The 19,323-nt window shown below is 40.1% G+C and overlaps 1 protein-coding gene across 25 annotated transcripts in view; it reads right to left on the bottom strand.

Moving 5' to 3' along the window:
- TUT4 (terminal uridylyl transferase 4) overlaps positions 1 to 19,323 on the bottom strand; it is a 130,932-nt gene that overhangs the window by 97,454 nt on the left and 14,155 nt on the right. For all 25 annotated transcript variants that reach the window (XM_077956901.1, XM_077956879.1, XM_077956937.1 and 22 more), the window contains one exon: positions 4,449 to 5,256. In XM_077956901.1, coding sequence (XP_077813027.1) covers positions 4,449 to 5,163 — 715 coding nt within the window. In that variant the 5' untranslated portion in view covers positions 5,164 to 5,256. The remainder of the gene's footprint in view (positions 1 to 4,448; positions 5,257 to 19,323) is intronic.

Here is a 19,323-nt window from a genome sequence, read left to right as displayed (position 1 = left end):
CATACAAATCCCAGCTACTTGGGAGGCTGAGGCAGGAGAATTGCTTGAATCCGGGAGGCGGAGGTTGAAGTAAGTTGAGATCGCGCCACTGCTCTCCAGCCTGGGCATGAGAATGAGACCCTATCTCAAAAAAAAAAAAAAAAAAAAAAAAAAAAGCGGCAAAAGACGTTTAAGAGAGTTAGCCATATGGACATTTGGGAAATGAGTGTTTAATGGAGAGGAAAAAGCAAATGCAAAGTTCCTCAGATGGATATCTACCTTCTCAATTGAGGAAATTCAAGAAAACCATGCGAATGGAGCAGAGAGAAAGGGTGAGAAGTAAACAAATGAGGGCAAGGCAGAGAAATAGGGGAGTGTCACAGATCGTATAAGGCTCTACTAGCCACTTTGAGAACACCAGCTTTTACTCTGATGGATGGGCAGCCACTGAAACATTCTAAATACTAGTAATGTGATCTGACTCATTTTAACAGGATCACCCTGCTTGCTATACTGAAAACACAATGAAGGGTGATACAAGTGAAAGTAAGATAAGTTGGTGCATGCTGCTCAAAAGCATAATCTTGACCAGCAGCATCAGCATCACTTGGGAGCTTATTAGAAACCCAATTTATCAGGCCTTACCCTAGGCTTTCTGCATCCTAACACTCTGGAAATGAGGCCCAAGACTCTGCATTTCAATATGAATCCCAAACAATTTATATACATATTAAAGTTTGAGAAACCCAGATCAGGAATACTCTCGTCAAATATTCACCTGGCTCATTCACCTCTTTCCTTCAAGTATTTGCTCTAATATGACTTTCTCATTGACACTTTAACTCCACCACTACCAATAGTAGCATCATTCCCTATATCGTTCCTATTTTATTTTTTTCAAAGGATTTAAAACCACCTTACTTAACTTACTCACTATATATATTTTTTTCTTTTTTTTTTGAGATGGAGTTTTGCTCTTGTTGCCCAAGCTAGGGTGCAACGGCGCGATCTCGGCTCACCGCAACCTCCGCCTCCCAGGTTCAAGCGATTCTCCTGCCTCACCCTCCTGAGTAGCTGGCATTACAGGCATGCGCCACCATGCCTGGCTAAGTTTTTGTATTTTTAGTAGAAACAGGGTTTCACCATGTTAGCCAGGCTGGTCTTGAACTCCTGACCTCAGGTGATCCATCTGCCTCGGCCTCCCAAAGTGCTGGGATTACAGGCGTGAGCTACCGTGCCTGGCCAACTTACTACATATTTTTCTTACTTATTTTGTTTGTTATCTGCTTCATCCCACTAGAATATTAACTCCGTAAGGGTGGAATTATTGGTTCCATCACTTCTATATTCCTAATCACTAGTTCAGTTCCTGGCATGTAGTGGACACCAAAAAACAAAATTTTATTAAATGAATAAATGACAAAAAGAAAAATGATGTAAGTGCTAGGTGGGAGCTAAAGTTAGGCCTAACGGAGAAGACTGAGATCAACCAAATTTCCATATAACCTATCAAGTCCAAATAGATAATGATCTAGCCATGTATGGTAGCTCACGCCTATCATCCCAGCACTTTGGGAGGCCGAGGCAGGCAGATGGCTTGAGGTCAGGAGTTCGAGACCAGTATGGCTAACATAGTGAAACCCCATCTTTACTAAAAATACAAAAATTAGCTGGGTGTGGTGGCAGGCGCCTGCATCTGCAGTCCCAGCTACTTGGAAGGCTGAGGTAGGAGAATCGCTTGAACTCGGAGGCAGAGGTTGCAGGGAGCCGAGATCACACCACTGCACTCTAGCCTGGACAACAGAGTGAAACTCTGTCTCAAAAAATAAATAAATAATCTTTAAATCAGGTTTTTCACTAATTCAAATAACAAGACCCTTAACTAAATGATCTTTTTTTTTTTTTTTTTTTTTTTTTTGAGACAGAATCTCGCTCTGTCACTCAGGCTGGAGTGCAGTGGCATGATCTTGGCTCACTGCAACCTCCACCTCCTGGGTTCAGGTAATTCTCCTGCCTCAGCCTCCCGAGTAGCTGAGATTATAGGCATGTGTCACCACACCTGGCTGATTTTTATATTTTTAGTAGAGACAGGATTTCACCTTTTGGCCAGGCTGGTCTCAACCTCCTGACCTCAGGTGATCCACACGCCTCAGCATCCCAAAGTGTTGGGATTACAGGCATGAGCCACCGTGCCTGGCCAATTAAGTGACCTTAAACACCACTATTTCCTGGCCGGATGTAGTGGCTCAGGCCTGTAATCCCGGCACTTTGGGAGGTCAAGGTGGGGGTATCACTTGAGGCCAAGAGTTCAAGACCAGCTTGGCCAACATAGTGAAACCCAGTCTCTACTAAAAATACAAAATTAGCCAGGCGTGGTGGTGCACACCTGTAGTCCCAGCTGATGCAGGAGAATTGCTTGAACGTGGGAGGCAGAAGTTGCAGTGAAGCCAAGATCACACCACTGCACTCCAGCCTGGGTGACAGGGCAAAACCCCGTCTCAAAAACAAAACAAAACCACCACCACTATTTCCTGAATCATTCAAGTACCATGATGTTTACATTTTTCCCATATCTAAACATTACCAGTATTATCACTTACTTGATTCTGTCTCTAAACTGACTTAGTTTTTAAATTTGGCCTTGTCCTCAGCCTTAATATACAATTATGAGACTGAGACACATAAAAGTCAACTCTGTTAAAATTCTTTTAAGTCTGTCGCTATAGCACCATCTGTGTACCACGAGAAATCAAAACAAGCTATTTCTGAATTCTTTACCATTGTTTCTCAAAGTGTGGCAAATAATAATTCAGAAATAGGTTCTTTTTATTTCTACATCAAGATAATGCTGTATTCTTCCAGCCATGAAAACACTAGGAAAAAAAGATTATAAAGAAATCATTTAAACAAAATTGGAATTAAAGTTACTCAAAAGATATAGACAGTATTTCTAAACAATTAAAACTAAAATCAGGATCCCACAACAAAATGAATTTTACAACACTTCTCAAGTGAACTCTAAGTGTCCTAACCAATCTCTGCTTCCAATCCTGTTCCTATCGAAGAATTTCCTGCATTATACTCAAAAGGATTTTTTTAAAAATCTGATCACAGCATTACTTTACTTAAAACTCTTCCATGCCTGTAATCCCAGCATTTCGGGAGGCTGAGGCAGGTGGATCAAAAGGTCAGGAGTTCGAGAACAGCCTGGCCAACATGGTGACATCCCACCTCTACTAAAAATAGAAAAGTTAGCTGGGTGTGGTAGCAGATGCCTATAGTCCCAGCTACTCAAGAGGCTGAGACAGGAGAATCACTTGAACCTGGGAGGCGGAGGTTGCAGTGAGCCGAGATCGCGCCACTGTACTCCAGCCTGGGACACGAAGCGAGACTCCGTCTCAAAAAAAACAAAAACCAAAAAAAACTCTTCAATGGCTTCTGAAAATACTCAGGATAAAGTTCAAACTTTCTGGCATGGCTTAGAAGGAATTAATATTCCTGTGCTCCCTTTCAGTTGCATCTTTCGCCATTCTCAACCTCAACTTTCTGCTCCAGCCATACTAAGTCTCAGTAACACTCAATCTCACAATTTATGTCACCTATTTTGTCTGCCCAAAGTCTAAATCTCACGATTTAATCATGTGCTCTCTCAACTTTAAGTTTTTGGCACTGAAAATCATTGTTTATCTGTATCACCCTCCTATCAGACTGGAAGCTTCCTTGAAGCCTAGGGTTTTTGTTTTTTTTTTTGTCTGTTTTGGTTTTCCACTGTAAACAAATGCTATATATATATATATATATATATATATAAACTCAATACATACATATTTGGTGAATGAATGAGCAATACAAGACCATTTTTTTTTTTTTTTTTTTTTTGAGACGGAGTCTGGCTCTGTCACCCAGGCTGGAGTGCAGTGGCGCGATCTCAGCTCACTGCAAGCTCTGCCTCCCGGGTTCACACCATTCTCCTGCCTCAGCCTCCCGAGTAGCTGGGACTACAGGCGCCCACCACCTCGCCCGGTTAGTTTTTTGTATTTTTTAGTAGAGACGGGGTTTCACCGTGTTAGCCAGGATGGTCTCGATCTCCTGACCTCGTGATCCGCCCGTCTCGGCCTCCCAAAGTGCTGGGATTACAGGCTTGAGCCACCGCGCCCGGCCCGCAAGACCATTTAAACAGAGTATGTGTGTGTACGAGCACGTATGTACCAACTAAAGAAGACACTAAATTTTTATTTGCGCAGTCTTTGTACCTACCATAATAAATGAAAAGGCTTTTTTTTAGCTTCACCAAGGATCAATCTAACAAGAAACCATTAATTCAAGTATTATTAATTTGGATGTTTTCATACGGGAACCAAAGTGCTAAACAATTATGTATAAACATGACTTTTTGTAATTAAAATGGTTAAACCAGGGATAATCTGAGGAACATTAATATACAAAAATCCCTCCAAAAAATGACTTACTTAAATCGTCTGATACGTCTTCAATTCCTGAAGCACTATCATCAGAATCACCAGTATTATCTGTACATGTTTGTTGCTTCTGAGATCGTGGTGAGTTTTGCAGAGCATATTTTTCTCCCTCTTTGTCGATATTCACTTTGTCCACAGAAGTAAAGGAGCTTGGAATTTTTTTTCCAATCTGTTGTAATTCTGTCTTCTGTCTCATGTCTTTCAACAGTAAACTGGGTCCCTTTTCTGCTTCTGCTGGTGAACTCGGTACCTTTTCTGACTTCATCTGAGAACTGGATGCTTTTTCTGCTTTCACTGAATTAGGTGACTTTGGTGATTTTTCTGCTTTTGCCTGGAAACTGGTTGCCTTTTCTAATTTTGCCTGTGAAATGGGTGCCTTTTCAGCTTTCACCGGTGAATTAGGAAATTTTTTTGCTTTGCAATGACTTTGATCTCGAAGGACTAACCCCAAATCTTTAGGACCTGGAAGGTTGGTAGCATTTACTTTACATGATTTAACTTCTGTTTTTTCTATACAAATATCATTTTGCTTATTTTTTTTACTACTATTCCTATTTGGAGAGCTGTTCCCAATTTCTTTTATGGATTTATCATTTCTAGCTTTCAATGTTTGATTACTTATAACTTGAACTGCTTTGCTTTCTTCACAAATAACATTCTTCTTTGGTTCATGATTTTCACTTTTTAAGGTCTTAGAATCTTCCATTATTTGAAAATCTGCTTCTTTCCAATTGTGATATTATAAAATGGCAGATCTCCAGTAGTTTAAATTACTTCAACTCCAGTTTAGGCAAGCAAACTATTGGGTAAAAAAAAAAAAAAGAAATATCTGTTATTTAAAATGCAAAAATCATTTTTTTGTGGTTAGACATTAAAAAACAATTTTTTAAACTTGTTATAAAAACTGAAAACATAGTTAAAAAAAAAAAAAAGACAAAACTCAGAAAACTGTATGAGAAGGAGTTACAGCGCACTAGATAAATAACCAAATGCTCATCAAGGGAATTCTAATGTAATTATGGTAATACGGCACCAAAATAAAGAATTTTACAAGTAAAGTTCGTTTCATATTCCTTTAAGAATTCCAATAGAAAACTAAAACTTGCAATTGAATATATCACAATTAACATGAAAGGAAACAAGAATAAAGAAAACATAAGAATTCCAATCTTGGCTGGGTGCAGTGCAGTCCCAGCACTTCGGGAGGTCAAAGCGGGTGGATCACCTGAGGTCAGGAGTTTGAGACCAGCCTGACCAACATGATAAAATCCTGTCTCTATTAAAAATACAAAAATTAGCCAGGCATGGTGGCATGCACCTGTAATCCCAGCTACTCAGGGGCTGAGGCAGGAGAATCACTTGAACCCGGGAGGTGGAGGTTGCAGTGAGCCAAGTTCACACCACTGCACTCCAGCCTGGGCAACAAGAAGGAACGAAATTCCATCTCAAAGATAAGAATTCTAATCTTTATGTGCTATAAAGGAATCAGTTTATGGAATCCTAAATGGTGAAATCTTGCCCACAAGACTTTTCCACTAACTAGCATCTATTTGTACCTCTAACCTACCTCAAACTTACCTCAAACTGGACTCTCTAAATATGGGAAAACAGTAGACTTTCTCCACCTTGAAGTAAAAACGGGTTCAAATGAATTTGCTGAAGTATACTTTAAAAACCAACAGGGGCCGGGTGCAATGGCTCACGCCTGTAATCCCAGCACTTTGGGAGGCCAAGGTGGGTGGATCACGAGGTCAGGAGTTCAAGACCAGCCTGACCAACACGGAGAAACCCCGTCTCTACTAAAAATACGAAAATTAGCTGGGCATAGTGGCACATGCCTGTAATCCCAGCTACTCGAGAGGCTGAGGCAGGAGAATTTCTTGAACCAGGACCCAGGAGGCGGAGGTTGCAGTGAGCCAAGATTGTACCATTGCACTCCAGCCTGGTTACTCTGTCTCAAAAACAACAACGAAAAAAAGGAACTTAAGAGTTTAAAAAATAATAATAATAGTAATAATCTCTATGACACTATAATAGTGAACACCTGTCATTATACATTTGTATAATGATACAAAATGCATATTACCAACAATGAACCCTAATGTAAACTATGGACATTGGGGGATGATAAGGTATCAATGTGGGCCAATGTAGGTTCATCCACTGTAATAAATATGTTACTCTGGTGCCAGATGTTGAAAGTGGGGGAGGCTATGCATGTGTGGATGCAGGGTATATATGGCAACTTTGTACTTTCTGCTCAATTTTGCTGTGAACCTAAAAGTGTTCTAAAAAATAATGTCAGACAGGCATGGTGGCTCACATCTGTAATCCCAGCACTTTGGGAGGCCGAGGTGGGCAGATCACAAGGTGAGGAGTTCAAGACCAGCCTGACCAACATGGTGAAACCCCATGTCTATTAAAAATACAAAAATTGGCCGGGTATGGTGGCAGGCGCCTGTAAAATCCCAGCTACTTAAGAGACTGAGGCAGGAAAACTGCTTAAACCCAGGAAGTAGAAGTTGCACTGAGCTGAGATTGCACCACAGCACTCCAGCCTGGGTGACAGAGCAAGACCCCATCTCGAAAAAATAATAATAATGATAATAATGTCAAGGCCGGGTGCATGGCTCACACCTGTAATCCTAGCATTTTGGGAGGCCAAGATGGGCGGATTGTTTGAGTACAGGAGTGCAAGACCAGCCTGGACAACATGTCGAAACTCCGTCTTTACAAAGAAAACAAATTAGCTGGCCACTGTGGCATGCGCCTGTAGTCCCAGCTACTTAGAAGGCTGAGGTGGGAGGATCACTTGAGACCAGAAGGCAGAGGTTGGGGTGAGCTAAGATTGCATCCCTGCATTCCAGTCTGGGCAACAGAGTAAGACCCTGTCTCAAAAAAAAAAAAAAAAAAAAAAAAGTGATTTTTTTTACTATTCACTTTGCCCTATACACCTTAAATTCAGATCCGTTTCTAAACAAAGATTAATAATATGAATAAAAATTAGAGTCCTTCTGCCAGCAAAAGCAAACTGCATAGAATTAAAATGTACCATCTTTGATTTTACCTGGTTGATTTACTAAATTACAAATGTAGGTAAACCTCTCTATCATATAACTTTACATCATATAAACACAATAATCTTACCTAAAATAGAGTTCACTCTTTAATAATCGCTCACTGCAGCCTGGAGCTCCTGAGCTCAAATGATCCTCCTGCCTCAGCCTCCCAAGCAGCTAAGAACACAGGCGCACACCACCACACCTGGCTGATTTTTTTTGTTGTTGTAGAGACAAAGTCTCACTATGTTGCCCAGGCTTGTCTAAAACTCCTGGCCTCAAGTGACCCTCCCACCTCAGTCTCCCAAAGCACTGGGATTACAGGGATGAGCCACCATACTTGGCCAATAATTCTTCTTTATAGTGCAGTCCTCTACATACTCTGCCTTGCTTGTCCAGAGTAATATTGTCTTTTACTTCAAAAATGTATTAGGTTCTTCTTTCTAAATTATAATAATAAAAATTAAAATCAAAACCATACTAGATATGGTGTCAGTTGGAGTCTAGCAAAGTATTTTTTAAAATTTTTTAATAAAAAAAATTTTTAAGCCACACTACATTTTCACCATTAATATTTTGACTAACATTTTCTGGTAAAAGCTATAGAAACTTACAACTGTAAAAGAATGCTTTTGCTCCTAATTTTTATACATATGAATTTAATTAATACATTCTGCTTTTATTATTCTTGATAAAGTGTTTTACGTAACTGTCAAAAAAGTTGTCAAAACATATGACTATTTCTAAATTCTTGTGAGAACTGCTGCAGGGTCCTCATTTTAAAAACTAAAAATGAGCTCTATTTAAAAAATTAAAATGAGTTATATTTCTAAAAGATTAGTTTTACCTTGTCTAGTAACCAAAATATCTTTAAATTTTTAAAGCTAGTCTGCTATAACGATTCTTTAATAATTTTGTAAATGTCATCTGACAAAAGCTATAAAGATTTGAAATAACAATGCTGATCCACAATTTTGCTTGTAAAACATTTTAGACAATTTATTCATCCACTCAAAAAATACGCCATAAATCAAGTTTGTATACATAAACAAAAGCTACAAAGATTAAAAAAAGAAAAAAATTAATGTACCTAATGTACCTAATATAGATCAATGTACCTGGAGAGTTCAAAAATTGACAGGTTTTCATTTTGAGTAATCTTTTTTTTTTCCCCCTTCTTTTTTCAGACATGGTCTTGCTCTGTCATTCAGGTTAGGGGGTAAAGTGGTACAATTACGACTCACTGCAGCCTTGACCTCCCCAGGCTCAAGTAATCCTCCCATCTCAGCTACCCACGTAGCTGGGACTACAGGTGTGTACCACCATGCCAAGCCAATTTTTGTATTTTTTGTAGAGGCAGGGTTTCGCTGTGTCACCCAGGCTGGTTTCGAACTACTGAGCTCAAGCGATCCTCCTGCCTTGGCTTCCCAAACTGCTAGGACTACAGGCATAAGCCACTGTGTCGGCCACTTTGAGTAATTTTTCATATAACTAAAAATACATTTAAATTACTAATAGGAGGTTGCAGTGAGCTGAGACCATGCCATTGCACTCCAGCCTGGGTGACAGAGTAAGATTCCATCTCAAAAAAAAAAAAAACAAAATTGCTAATAGGAATATGTGTTATGAAAAAGACTATTTTCGCATCTTCCTCATCTTTACTCTTTATTTTTTAAGGGTACATAGTAGGTATATATATTTATGGGGTACAAGAGATGTTTCAGTACAGGCATGCAATGTAAAACAAGCACATCATAGAGAATGGGGTATCCATCCCCTTAAGCATTTATCCTTTGAGTTATAAACAATCCAGTTGCACTCTTTATTTGTAAAAGTACAATTAAGTTATAATTAACGACAATCGTCCCCACATCTTTTCTTGTAAGAGTAGCCAATGTCTTATTGTCTCAAAAATTTTATCGCAAAATTGCTATTTTCAACTTTTTCTTTGGAGCTATCAGAGTACGAAATTTTCCCCAAAAAGCTGTAATTCCTAGAAAAGAAGTTCTCTCTGAGGAGAGAGTGTTTTGAAGATAAGGCTCAGCTGGGCACGGTGACTCACACCTGTAATCCCAGCTGTATGGGAGGCTGAGGCAGGCCAATTGCTTGAGCTTGCAAGTTCGAGGCCAGCCTGGGCAACATGGTAAAACCCTGTCTCGACAAAAAATACATAAATTAGCCAGGTGTGGTGGTATGCACCCGTAGTTTTAGCTACTTGGGAGGCTGAGGTAGGAGGATGGCTTGAGTCCGGGAGGCAGAGGTTGCAGTGAGCTGAGATAGCACCACTGCATTACAGGCTGGGTTACGGAGCCAGACCTTGTCTCAAAAAAAGAAAACAAATGAAGGCTCACTGCTTCCCCTGCACACTTTATTTGGTTGAAACAAATAAAAATAATACAATTCAAATAACCTCAAATCATGGAAAAAAATAATATCAGAACTAACTTCTAGTTCTTGGTTACGTTTTTAGAATATGGTAAATGGGTATTAAATGAAATTCTAACCTTACGTAACCAACTATATCTTATTAATTATCAAGAAAATGCACTTTTTTTTTTTTTTTCAGAGCCAGGGTCTCCCTGTGTCACCCAGGATGGGGTACAGTGATGCCATTCTAACTCACTACAGCTTCGAATTCCTGGGCTAAACCGATCCTTCCAGCTGATGGGGCTGGACTGCGGGACCACACTTAATGAACCACTGCTGTAAGAACTGATCCTGAAAGCAGAAATGAAGGGACTTCTGTACAGTCTTACAGTGAACAATCTGATTCATGTCAGTCTCCCCATGAGATTCTAAAGTCCCTGAGGTAAGAAATCATTTCTGATTTTGCTTATCATTACATCTTCTGGGCCTACCCCAGTGCCTAATACAAAGTAGGCACCCAATAAATGCATTAGATGGATTTTTTTAAAGTAATCTGCATTATTTTTTATTGTTCACATTTTAAAAATATATGAAATCCAAAAGATGTTTAATTACATCATACTTTATGTTGTCTACAACGTAACTAGGAAATATCTTTCAGAAAGCTTTCCATAACCTACTCCTCCACCCTCCTACCCAGGGTGGGCTCAGGTAAGTATGCCTCTTCTTAATGAACTTTTTACTTTTCTCACAGCACTTAAACACTTAAACCTATTTACGCTTTTACTTCCTGTTTTAACAGTAGAGACTGTCTTTTCTCATTTTTTTTTATTTTTATTTATTTTGTTTTTTGAGACAGAGTCTCACTCTGTTGCCAGGCTGGAGTGCAGTGGCACAATATCGGCTCACTGCAAACTCCGCTTCCCGGGTTCAAGCGAATCTCCTGCCTCAGCCTCCCGAGTAGCTGGGATTACAGGTGTGTGCCACCACGCCCACCTAATTTTTATATTTTTAGTAGATACGGGGTTTTACCATGTTGACCAGGACGGTCCTGACCTCATGTTCTGCCCGCCTTGGACTCCCAAAGTGCTGGGATTACCACACCTGGCCTCTGTTTTTAATAAAACAAATACATTTACATGGTTGAAAAACAGTACTCTCTTGCCAACTCCCAATGTCTCTCCTCAAAAGCAACTACCTACTTCCAATGATTTTATCTCCGTATTTCTAAATAACATACTTAAGATAATACTTCTTGTTTTGTTTTAGCTTTTTTTTTTTTTTTTTTGAGACGGAGCCTTGCTCTGTCACCCAGGCTGGAGTGCAGTGGTGCAAGCTCGGCCTTCCGGGTTTACGCCATTCTCCTGCCTCAGCCTCTCGAGTAGCTGGGACTACAGGCGCCCGCCACCGCGCCCAGCTACTTTTTTGTATTTTTAGTAGAGACGGGGTTTCACCACGTTAGTCAGGATGGTCTCGATCTCCTGATCTCGTGATCCGCCCGTCTCGGCCTCCCAAAGTGCTGGGATTACAGGCTTGAGCCACCGCGCCCAGCCTTTTTTTTTTTTTTTTTTTGATACAGTATCTCATCCTACCCAGGCTGGAGTGCAGTGGTGTGCAATCATGGTTCACTGCAGCCTTGACCTCTTGGGCTCAAGCGAGCCTCCCACCTCAGCCTCACAGGCACACATGACCACACCTGGCAATTTTTAAAAAAATTTTATGGAGACAGGGTCTCACCATGTTGTCCAGGCTGTCTCAAACTCCTGCGCTAAAGTGATCCTCCTGCCTTGGCCTGCTCAAGTGCTGGGATTACAGGCATGAGCTACCACACCCGGCCTTAGCTATTAACTGCTAATCCTACATGAAAGATATGGATTTGGCTATCTCAAATATTCCCCCTAAAAACATAGATAATTGTGCCACGTATCTCCCCACCCTACCACCATCCTCCTAGGATGATTTTAGTAAGATATGCCAATAGTCTTCACAGTTAAGCCAACTATACTATAGCACAATTTCCCAGATGCCCATAAAAATTCACTTTCTCCTTTTTCCTGAGCATATGACTAGTCTACATTTCACAAACTTCGCTGCACTTTGGTGTGGCCTTATGATAAAGTTCTCACTTCCTCATGCTCTCTTTCTTTTTTCACTGAATAAAATTCTCAACTGCCCAGCTTCAATCATTCAACCAACCATCATGTTCTAATCCAGACCAGTGAGTCTCAAACTTTTGTGTATAGGAATAAACAACTAAATGCAATTCTGATTCAGTAGATTGGGAGTGGGTTCTGATACTCTGCATTTCCAACAAGCCCAGGTCACGTCCACTGAGCTAGTCCTTGGCCATACTTTTGGTAAGACAGCAGGATCAATGTAACTTGGGCCCCTGACCACATGCAACAAACTACTCATCTAGATCTCCTGACTTACCCAGCAACTATTACATAAGGAATAAAATTCTTTGTTTTTTAAGCCACTCTATTACTGGATCTAGCTTTTGACTTAAGAAAGATATATACTTAATCACATTTCCCTTTTGGTATACTTTTCAGTTTTACCTGAAATTAATCACTTCTTCATTTTTCTTAAGCTTCTTGTACATACCTATCAATAATTCATTGACAGAACTATAAATATCCTCTCAGTAAGATCAAACATATCAAGTAATTTGGTTTTATTGTTGCTGTTCTCTCTTTGGATATCCCTTCTTGGGAACTTTCTGGTCATTACTATACTTTCACTACAGTTGTCATTATACTGAGACTTCCTTTCACTATCATCCTACCAATTCCCTTACACTCTCTCATGTTGACTCTTCTTTTTACCTCTTCCATGATTCATTCCCTTGTTTTTGGTGGAACATATCCCCCAGCAGCTTTCTAAGAAAGGAAACATGAGGCCAGGCACAGTGGCTCACGGCTATAATCCAAGCACTTTGGGAGGCTAAAGCAGGTAGATCACTTGAGGCCAGGAATTCAAGACCAGCCTGGCATGGTGAAATCTCGTCTCTATTAAAATACAAAAAAATTTTACCCAGGTGTGGCAGCACACACCTGGGATTACACACCTGTAATCCCAGCTACTGGGGAGACTGAGGCACAAAAATCACTTGAACCCGGGAAGCGGAGATTGCAGTGAGCTGAGATTGCGCCACTGCACTCCAGCTTGTGCAACAGTGTGACACTCGGTCTCAAAAAAAGGAAGAAAACATTAAACACATTGAAGAAAATAATTATGCCCCACTTCCAATATTTCATTCTATGTAGAGGGATACCCGTTATCATAACATTCCTGACCTCTTTCCACTCCCCTCGTTCATTCGTTACCTAAGGAGAAGAGGTAATTTATTTCATCAGTGAGTTTGGAAAATAATCCAGACAAAACTTAGCCTCGTCCCCTCTCCTTCCCATTCTGTTCCATCATACCCTAACATTTACAAGTGTAAGCCTCACATAGGGCCTGCAGTTGTTCAGCTCTGCCAGTTCCTGAGGGCTAAGTCTGCCTAATTCTGGCATTCAGTATTAGCAAACCAGTTGAATGTATAAGCTGCCTTCTCCAAACTGAACCATATCAAAAATAAAATTATAAAAACTAAATAAAAATAAAATTATATTCTAGTCTCCATATGCTTCGTTTCACCCAATTTGTTTAAAATTCAGGAAAGCAAAAGGGGTGCTATTTATTGGACCCCTGTAAACTCCAACCAGATGTAAATTTTATAAAACTGCATATGTGAAATGTCTTTATTGTATCTTCACACCTCATTTAGTTAGGTATAAAATTCTGGGTTAGGGCCAGGCACGGTGGGATTGCATGCCTGCAATCCCAGCACTTTGGTAGACTGAGGTGGGAGGATCGTTTGAGTTCAGAAGTTCAAAACCAGCTCAGGCAACATGGCAAAACCCTGTCTCTACAAAAAAAAAAAAAAAAAAAAAAAAAAAAATCAGACAAACATGGTGGTGCATGCCTATGATCCCAGCTACTCAGGAGGCTGAGGTAGAAGAATCACTTGAGCCCGGGAGGTCAAGGCTGCAGTGAGCCGTGATGGTGTCACTGAACTCCAGCCTGGGCGACAGTGCAACACTCTGTCTCAAAAAAATAAAATAAAATTCTAGGTTAGAAATTATTCATTCAAAATGTCACAAGTTCCTTTTCAATGATTCTAGTTTCTGGGACTGCCACTGAGAAAATTATGCCATTCTTACTCTTTACCTTTTTTACTGACCTTTTCTCTATGAAAACTTCTAGGATAATCTCTTTGCTTTGGTATTCTGAAATTTCCAAGCAATAAGCCTGCTGTAGATATCTCCTCATTTGTCTTGTTGCATAGTCAAGCTGGCTCTTTTCATCAGTAATTCACATCATTCACTTCTATAAATTTTTTTTCTTCTATCTACTATAAATTCCTCCTTTTCATCTTCTCTGTTCTCTTTCTATTGCTCCTATTAATTAGACTTGGGCCTCCTAAATTGATCCTCCAATTTTCTTATCTTTTCTCTCCATTCTTCCACCTTTATTTTTGTTCTCCTTCCTAGGTGATTTCCTCAACTCTATCGTCCAACTATTCTATCATATTTTTACTTCTAAGAACTCTCTCACACTAATTATTCCTTTTTACAGCACTCTGATCTTGTTTCATAGTTATAATCTCATATTTCTAAAGACCACTAATATTCAGAACATTAAAATTTTTTCTCAAACTTTTTTCTGCCCTCTGTATTTTTTGTTCTCTGGCATTTTGTTCCCTGGGCAATACTGTTTATTACTTTCTCTACCAAGCATACTAACATATGCATAATAGAAGTCACAGAAAGAAGAGAAGGGTGTAGAAAAAATATTTGAAGAAACAACGGTTAGAAACTTCCCCAATCTGATGAAAGACACAGTATATACCTCCACAAAGCGCAATAAACTTTAAGCAGAATAAATTGAAAGAAATTCACACTGAGACACAGAGTCAAATGTCAAAACCAAAGAGAACTTTGAAAGAAGCAAGAGAGTTTAACTCATCAAACACAAAAGTTAACAGGTGATTGCTCATAAGAAACCATGGAAATGAGAGGGCAATGCAGTGACATATTTGAAGTCCTGAAAGAAAAAAGCTGTGAACTAAGAATTCTCTAGCCAGTAAAACCACCCTTCAAGAATGAAGGAGAAATTATATTTCCAGATAAACAAAAAGTTAGAAAGTTCATTCTGCCCTACAAGTGCTAAAAGAAATTCTTAATGCTGAGATGAAAAGACACTAGACAGTAACTCAAATCCGTAACAAGAAATAAAGAACACTAGTAAAAATAACTACATAGGTAAATATAAAAGCCAATATTATTGTAATTTTGGTAACTCTTGGGTTTCTCCCTTTACATGATTTAAAAGACAAATGCATAAAAATTCATTACAAACCTATGTTAACAGGCACATACTGTATAAAGATGTAATCTGTGACAATAAAAATATAAAGGAGGAGAGAAAGATGAGTAAGAGCAGAGTATTTGCGTACTATTTAAACTAAGTTGGTATTACTCAAACTAGGTTGTTTAAATTTAAGATGTTAATTACATCGTTATCCTCAAGGCATCCACTAAGAAAGCAACACACACACACACACACACACACACACAAAATCAAAACAGGATTATAATTCTATAAAAAATCAACTGAATACATAAAAAGGCAGCATTAGAGAAACAAAAAACATAAAAAACATATGGAAAAGAAAGAGCTAAATGGCAGAAGTAAATCCTTCCTTACCAGTAATTACTTTAAATGTAAATGAATTAAACTTTCCAATTAAAAAGAGAGATTGGCCAGGCATGGTGGCTGACGCCTGTAATCCCAGCACTTTGGGAGGCCGAGGCAGGCGGATTATCTGAGATCAGGAGTTCGCAACCAGCCTGGAGAACATGGTGAAACCCTGTCTCTACTAAAAATACAAAAAAAAAAAAAGTGGGCGTGGTGGTGGGTGCTTGTAATCCCAGCTACTTGGGAGGCTGAGCAGGAGAATCACTTGAACCCAGGAGGTAGAGGTTGCAGTAAGCTGAGATTGCACCACTGCACTCCAGCCTGGGCAACAAGAGTGAAATTTCATCTCGAAAAAATAAAATTAAATTAAATTAAAAAAATAAAAATAAGCTTGGCACAGTGGCTCAAACCTGTAATTCCAGGACTTTGGGAGGCTGAGGCGGGTGGATCACCTGAGGTCAGGAGCTCGAGACCAGCCTGACCAACACGGAGAAACCCCGTCTCTACTAAAAATACAAAATTAGCCAGGCGTGGTGGCGCATGCCTGTAATCCCAGCTACTTGGGAGACTGAGGAAGGAGAATTGCTTGAATCCGGGAGGCGGAGGTTGCGGTGAGTTGAGATAGTGCCATTGTACTCCAGCAGCCTGGGTAGTAAGAGTGAAACTCCATCTCAAAATAAATAAATAAATAAATAAAATTTAAAAAACATAAAAAGAGAGACTGGCAAAGTGGAAAACACATAATCTATCATCTATCTACAAGATTCACTTTAGATACAAAGAGCAAAGGAGTTATAAGAAAAAATGAAAAAAGATATTCCACGCAAAGAGTAACCAAGATAGAGCTGGGGCTACATTGTTATCAGATAAAATAACACTTTAAGTCAAAAAAGGTTACAAAATACAAAGAAGGATATTATATATTGATAAAAGGTTCAATCCAGCAAGGACATATAACAGTTATAAACATATGCACCTAACAACAGTGACTTAAAATACAGGAAACAAAAGTTAACATAATTGAAAAGAGAAATTGTTCTATAATCATACTGGAAGACTTCAACACCCCACTTTTCAATAACAGAGCAACCAGACAAAAGATCAAAAAGGAAACAGAGGATTTGTGTAACACCATAAACTAATTTGACTGGCTGGGCATGGTGGCTCACGCCTGTAATCCCAGCACTTTGGGAGGCCAAGGCAGGTGGATTATCTGAGGTCAGGAGACCAGCCGGGCCAACACGGCAAAATCCCATCTCTACTAAAATACAAAAATTAGCCAGGCATGGTGGTGCGTGCCTGTAATCCCAGCTACTCAGGAGGCTGAAGCAGGAAGATCGCTTGAACCGAAGAGGCAGTTTGCCATGAGTCGAGATCAGGCCACTGCACTTCAGCCTGGGCAACAAAAGCGAAACTCTGTCTCAAAAATAAATAAATAAACAAACAAACAAACAAACAAATTAGACCGGCTGGGCATGGTGGCTCATGCCTATAATCCCAGCACTTTGGGAGGCCAAAGGGGGCAGATTACTTGAGCTCAGGAGTTCAAGAAAAGCCTGGGCAACATGGTGAAACCCCGTCTCTACCAAAAATACAAAAAGTATCCGGGTGTGGTGGCACACACCCGTAGTCCCAGCTGCTTGGGAGGCTGAGGCACAAGAATCGCTTGAACCTGGGAGGTGTAGGTTGCAGTAAGCCAAGATCATACCACTGCACTCCAATCTGGGTGAAAGAGTGAGACTCCATCTCAAAAAAATAAAATAAAATAATTTGACCTAACAGATATAAAGGCCTCTATCCAACATTAGCAAAATATACATTCTATCCACAATGGGCATGTAACATGAAAGACAAATAAATGCTCTTGTTTTGGCAACTGAGAAAAAAAAGGGAGCTGGGTGCCATGGTTCATGCCTGTAATCACAGCACTTCCGGAGGACAAGGTGGGAGGACCACTTGAGTCCAGGAGTTTGAGACTAGCCTAGGCAACACAGGAGACTCCATCTCCACAAAAAATAAAAAATTAGCCAGGCACCTGTAGTCCCAGTCTCAGGAGCCTGAAGTGGGAGGATCACTGCACCTGGCAGGGGAAGGCTACAGTGAGCTGCAATCACACCACTGCACTCCAGCCTAGGCAACAGAGCAAGACTGTCTCAAAAAAAAAGAAAAAAGAAAAGAAAAGAAATATGAATGATCAAAGAATTCTACCATATCTTTCCTTACTAATGTTACTTCCCTGAATTAACCACTTATTCTAAAAATGATGATGCAGAAGGAAAGGGAAAGATAGTGCAATTCATATCTCCTCTTCCTTTCGTTCCTGCCTTACTTGTCACCAAGTTAAAGAAAAGAGAGTGTTGTGTCCAGGTAAAGTGGCTTACACCTGTAATCCCAACACTTTAGGGCGCCAAGACAATCCTCCCACCTCAGCTTCCCAAAGTAATCCTGGAATTACAGTTGTGAGGCACCACTAGTTATACAATTTGTAGATAATTTGTACGGGGTTGCAAAGTTACAGAATCACTATTTCAATAGGGTAAGGAACACAACAGTAATCATGCTGATGAAGGGAAAGGATAAAGCCAAAAAGAGGCTTTACAGTGAAATTAGGGATAAAAAAAAAAAAAAAAAAACTAAAGGAACATACATATGTAGATAATTCAGAAAACTTTGGTTAGAAGAATCATTTTGAATCATATGAATAGGAACTATCAAGGAAAGTAGAGGAGAATATCACTAGAATATAGAAATTAAGGAAATTAAGTGTTAGATACATTCAATGTTAAGCTTCTGATTGCCCAACATGGATGTCAGGAATTACACCAAAGTATCAGTGAATATAAATGGGTGACCTAGAGATTCCTAGATTGAAATGACAATGTCAGGTAAGAAATATAGCCAGCAGGACACCTGTCTTACAAGAAAACGAAGAAGAGACAGTAGGTAGTAAACTACAGATATAATTTCCTGGCTTTGAGGAAACAGGTACGGGGGAAAAAGCAACATTCAAGACACTACCCACATTAACAATGCCACAAGTTCCTACAAAAAGTCCTGGAGCTCTTACAAATTTTCAGTTTTAAAAAAAGATGGCAGGGTAGGGCGCGGTGGCTCACGCCTATAATCCCAGCACTTTGGGAGGCTGAGGCGGGTGGATCACCTGAGGTCAGGAGTTCAAGACTAGCCTGACCAGTATGGTGAAACCCTGTCTCTACCAAAATACAAAAATTAGCTGGGAGTGGTGGCACACGTCTATAATACCAACTACTCAGGAGACTGAGGCAGAAGAATCACTTGAACCAGGAGGCAGAGGTTACAGTGAGCCAAGATTGTGCCATTGCACTCCAGCCTGGGTGACAAGAGCAAGACTCTGTCTTAAAAAAAAAAAAAAAAAGGCCAGGCGCAGTGGCTCAAACCTGTAATCCCAGCACTTTGGGAGGCTAAAGTGGGCAGATCACAAGGTCAGGAGATCGAGACCATCTTGGCTAACACGGTGAAACCCTGTCTCTACTAAAAATACAAAAAAATTAGCCAGGCATGGTGGCAGGTGCCTGTAATCCCGGCTACTTGGGAGGCTGAGGCAGGAGAATGGCGTGAACCCGGGAGGCAGAGCTTGCAGTGAGCCAAGATTGCGCCACTACACTCCAGCCTGGGCGACAGAGCGAGACTCTGTCTCAAAAAAAAAAAACTGGCCA

Source organism: Macaca mulatta, chromosome 1 (genome assembly GCF_049350105.2).
Source record: "Macaca mulatta isolate MMU2019108-1 chromosome 1, T2T-MMU8v2.0, whole genome shotgun sequence".
In the NCBI taxonomy this organism is placed as follows: Eukaryota; Metazoa; Chordata; class Mammalia; order Primates; family Cercopithecidae; genus Macaca; species Macaca mulatta.
Note: the sequence above shows the minus strand (reverse complement) of the source record. Positions and strands in the feature narration are given on the sequence as shown.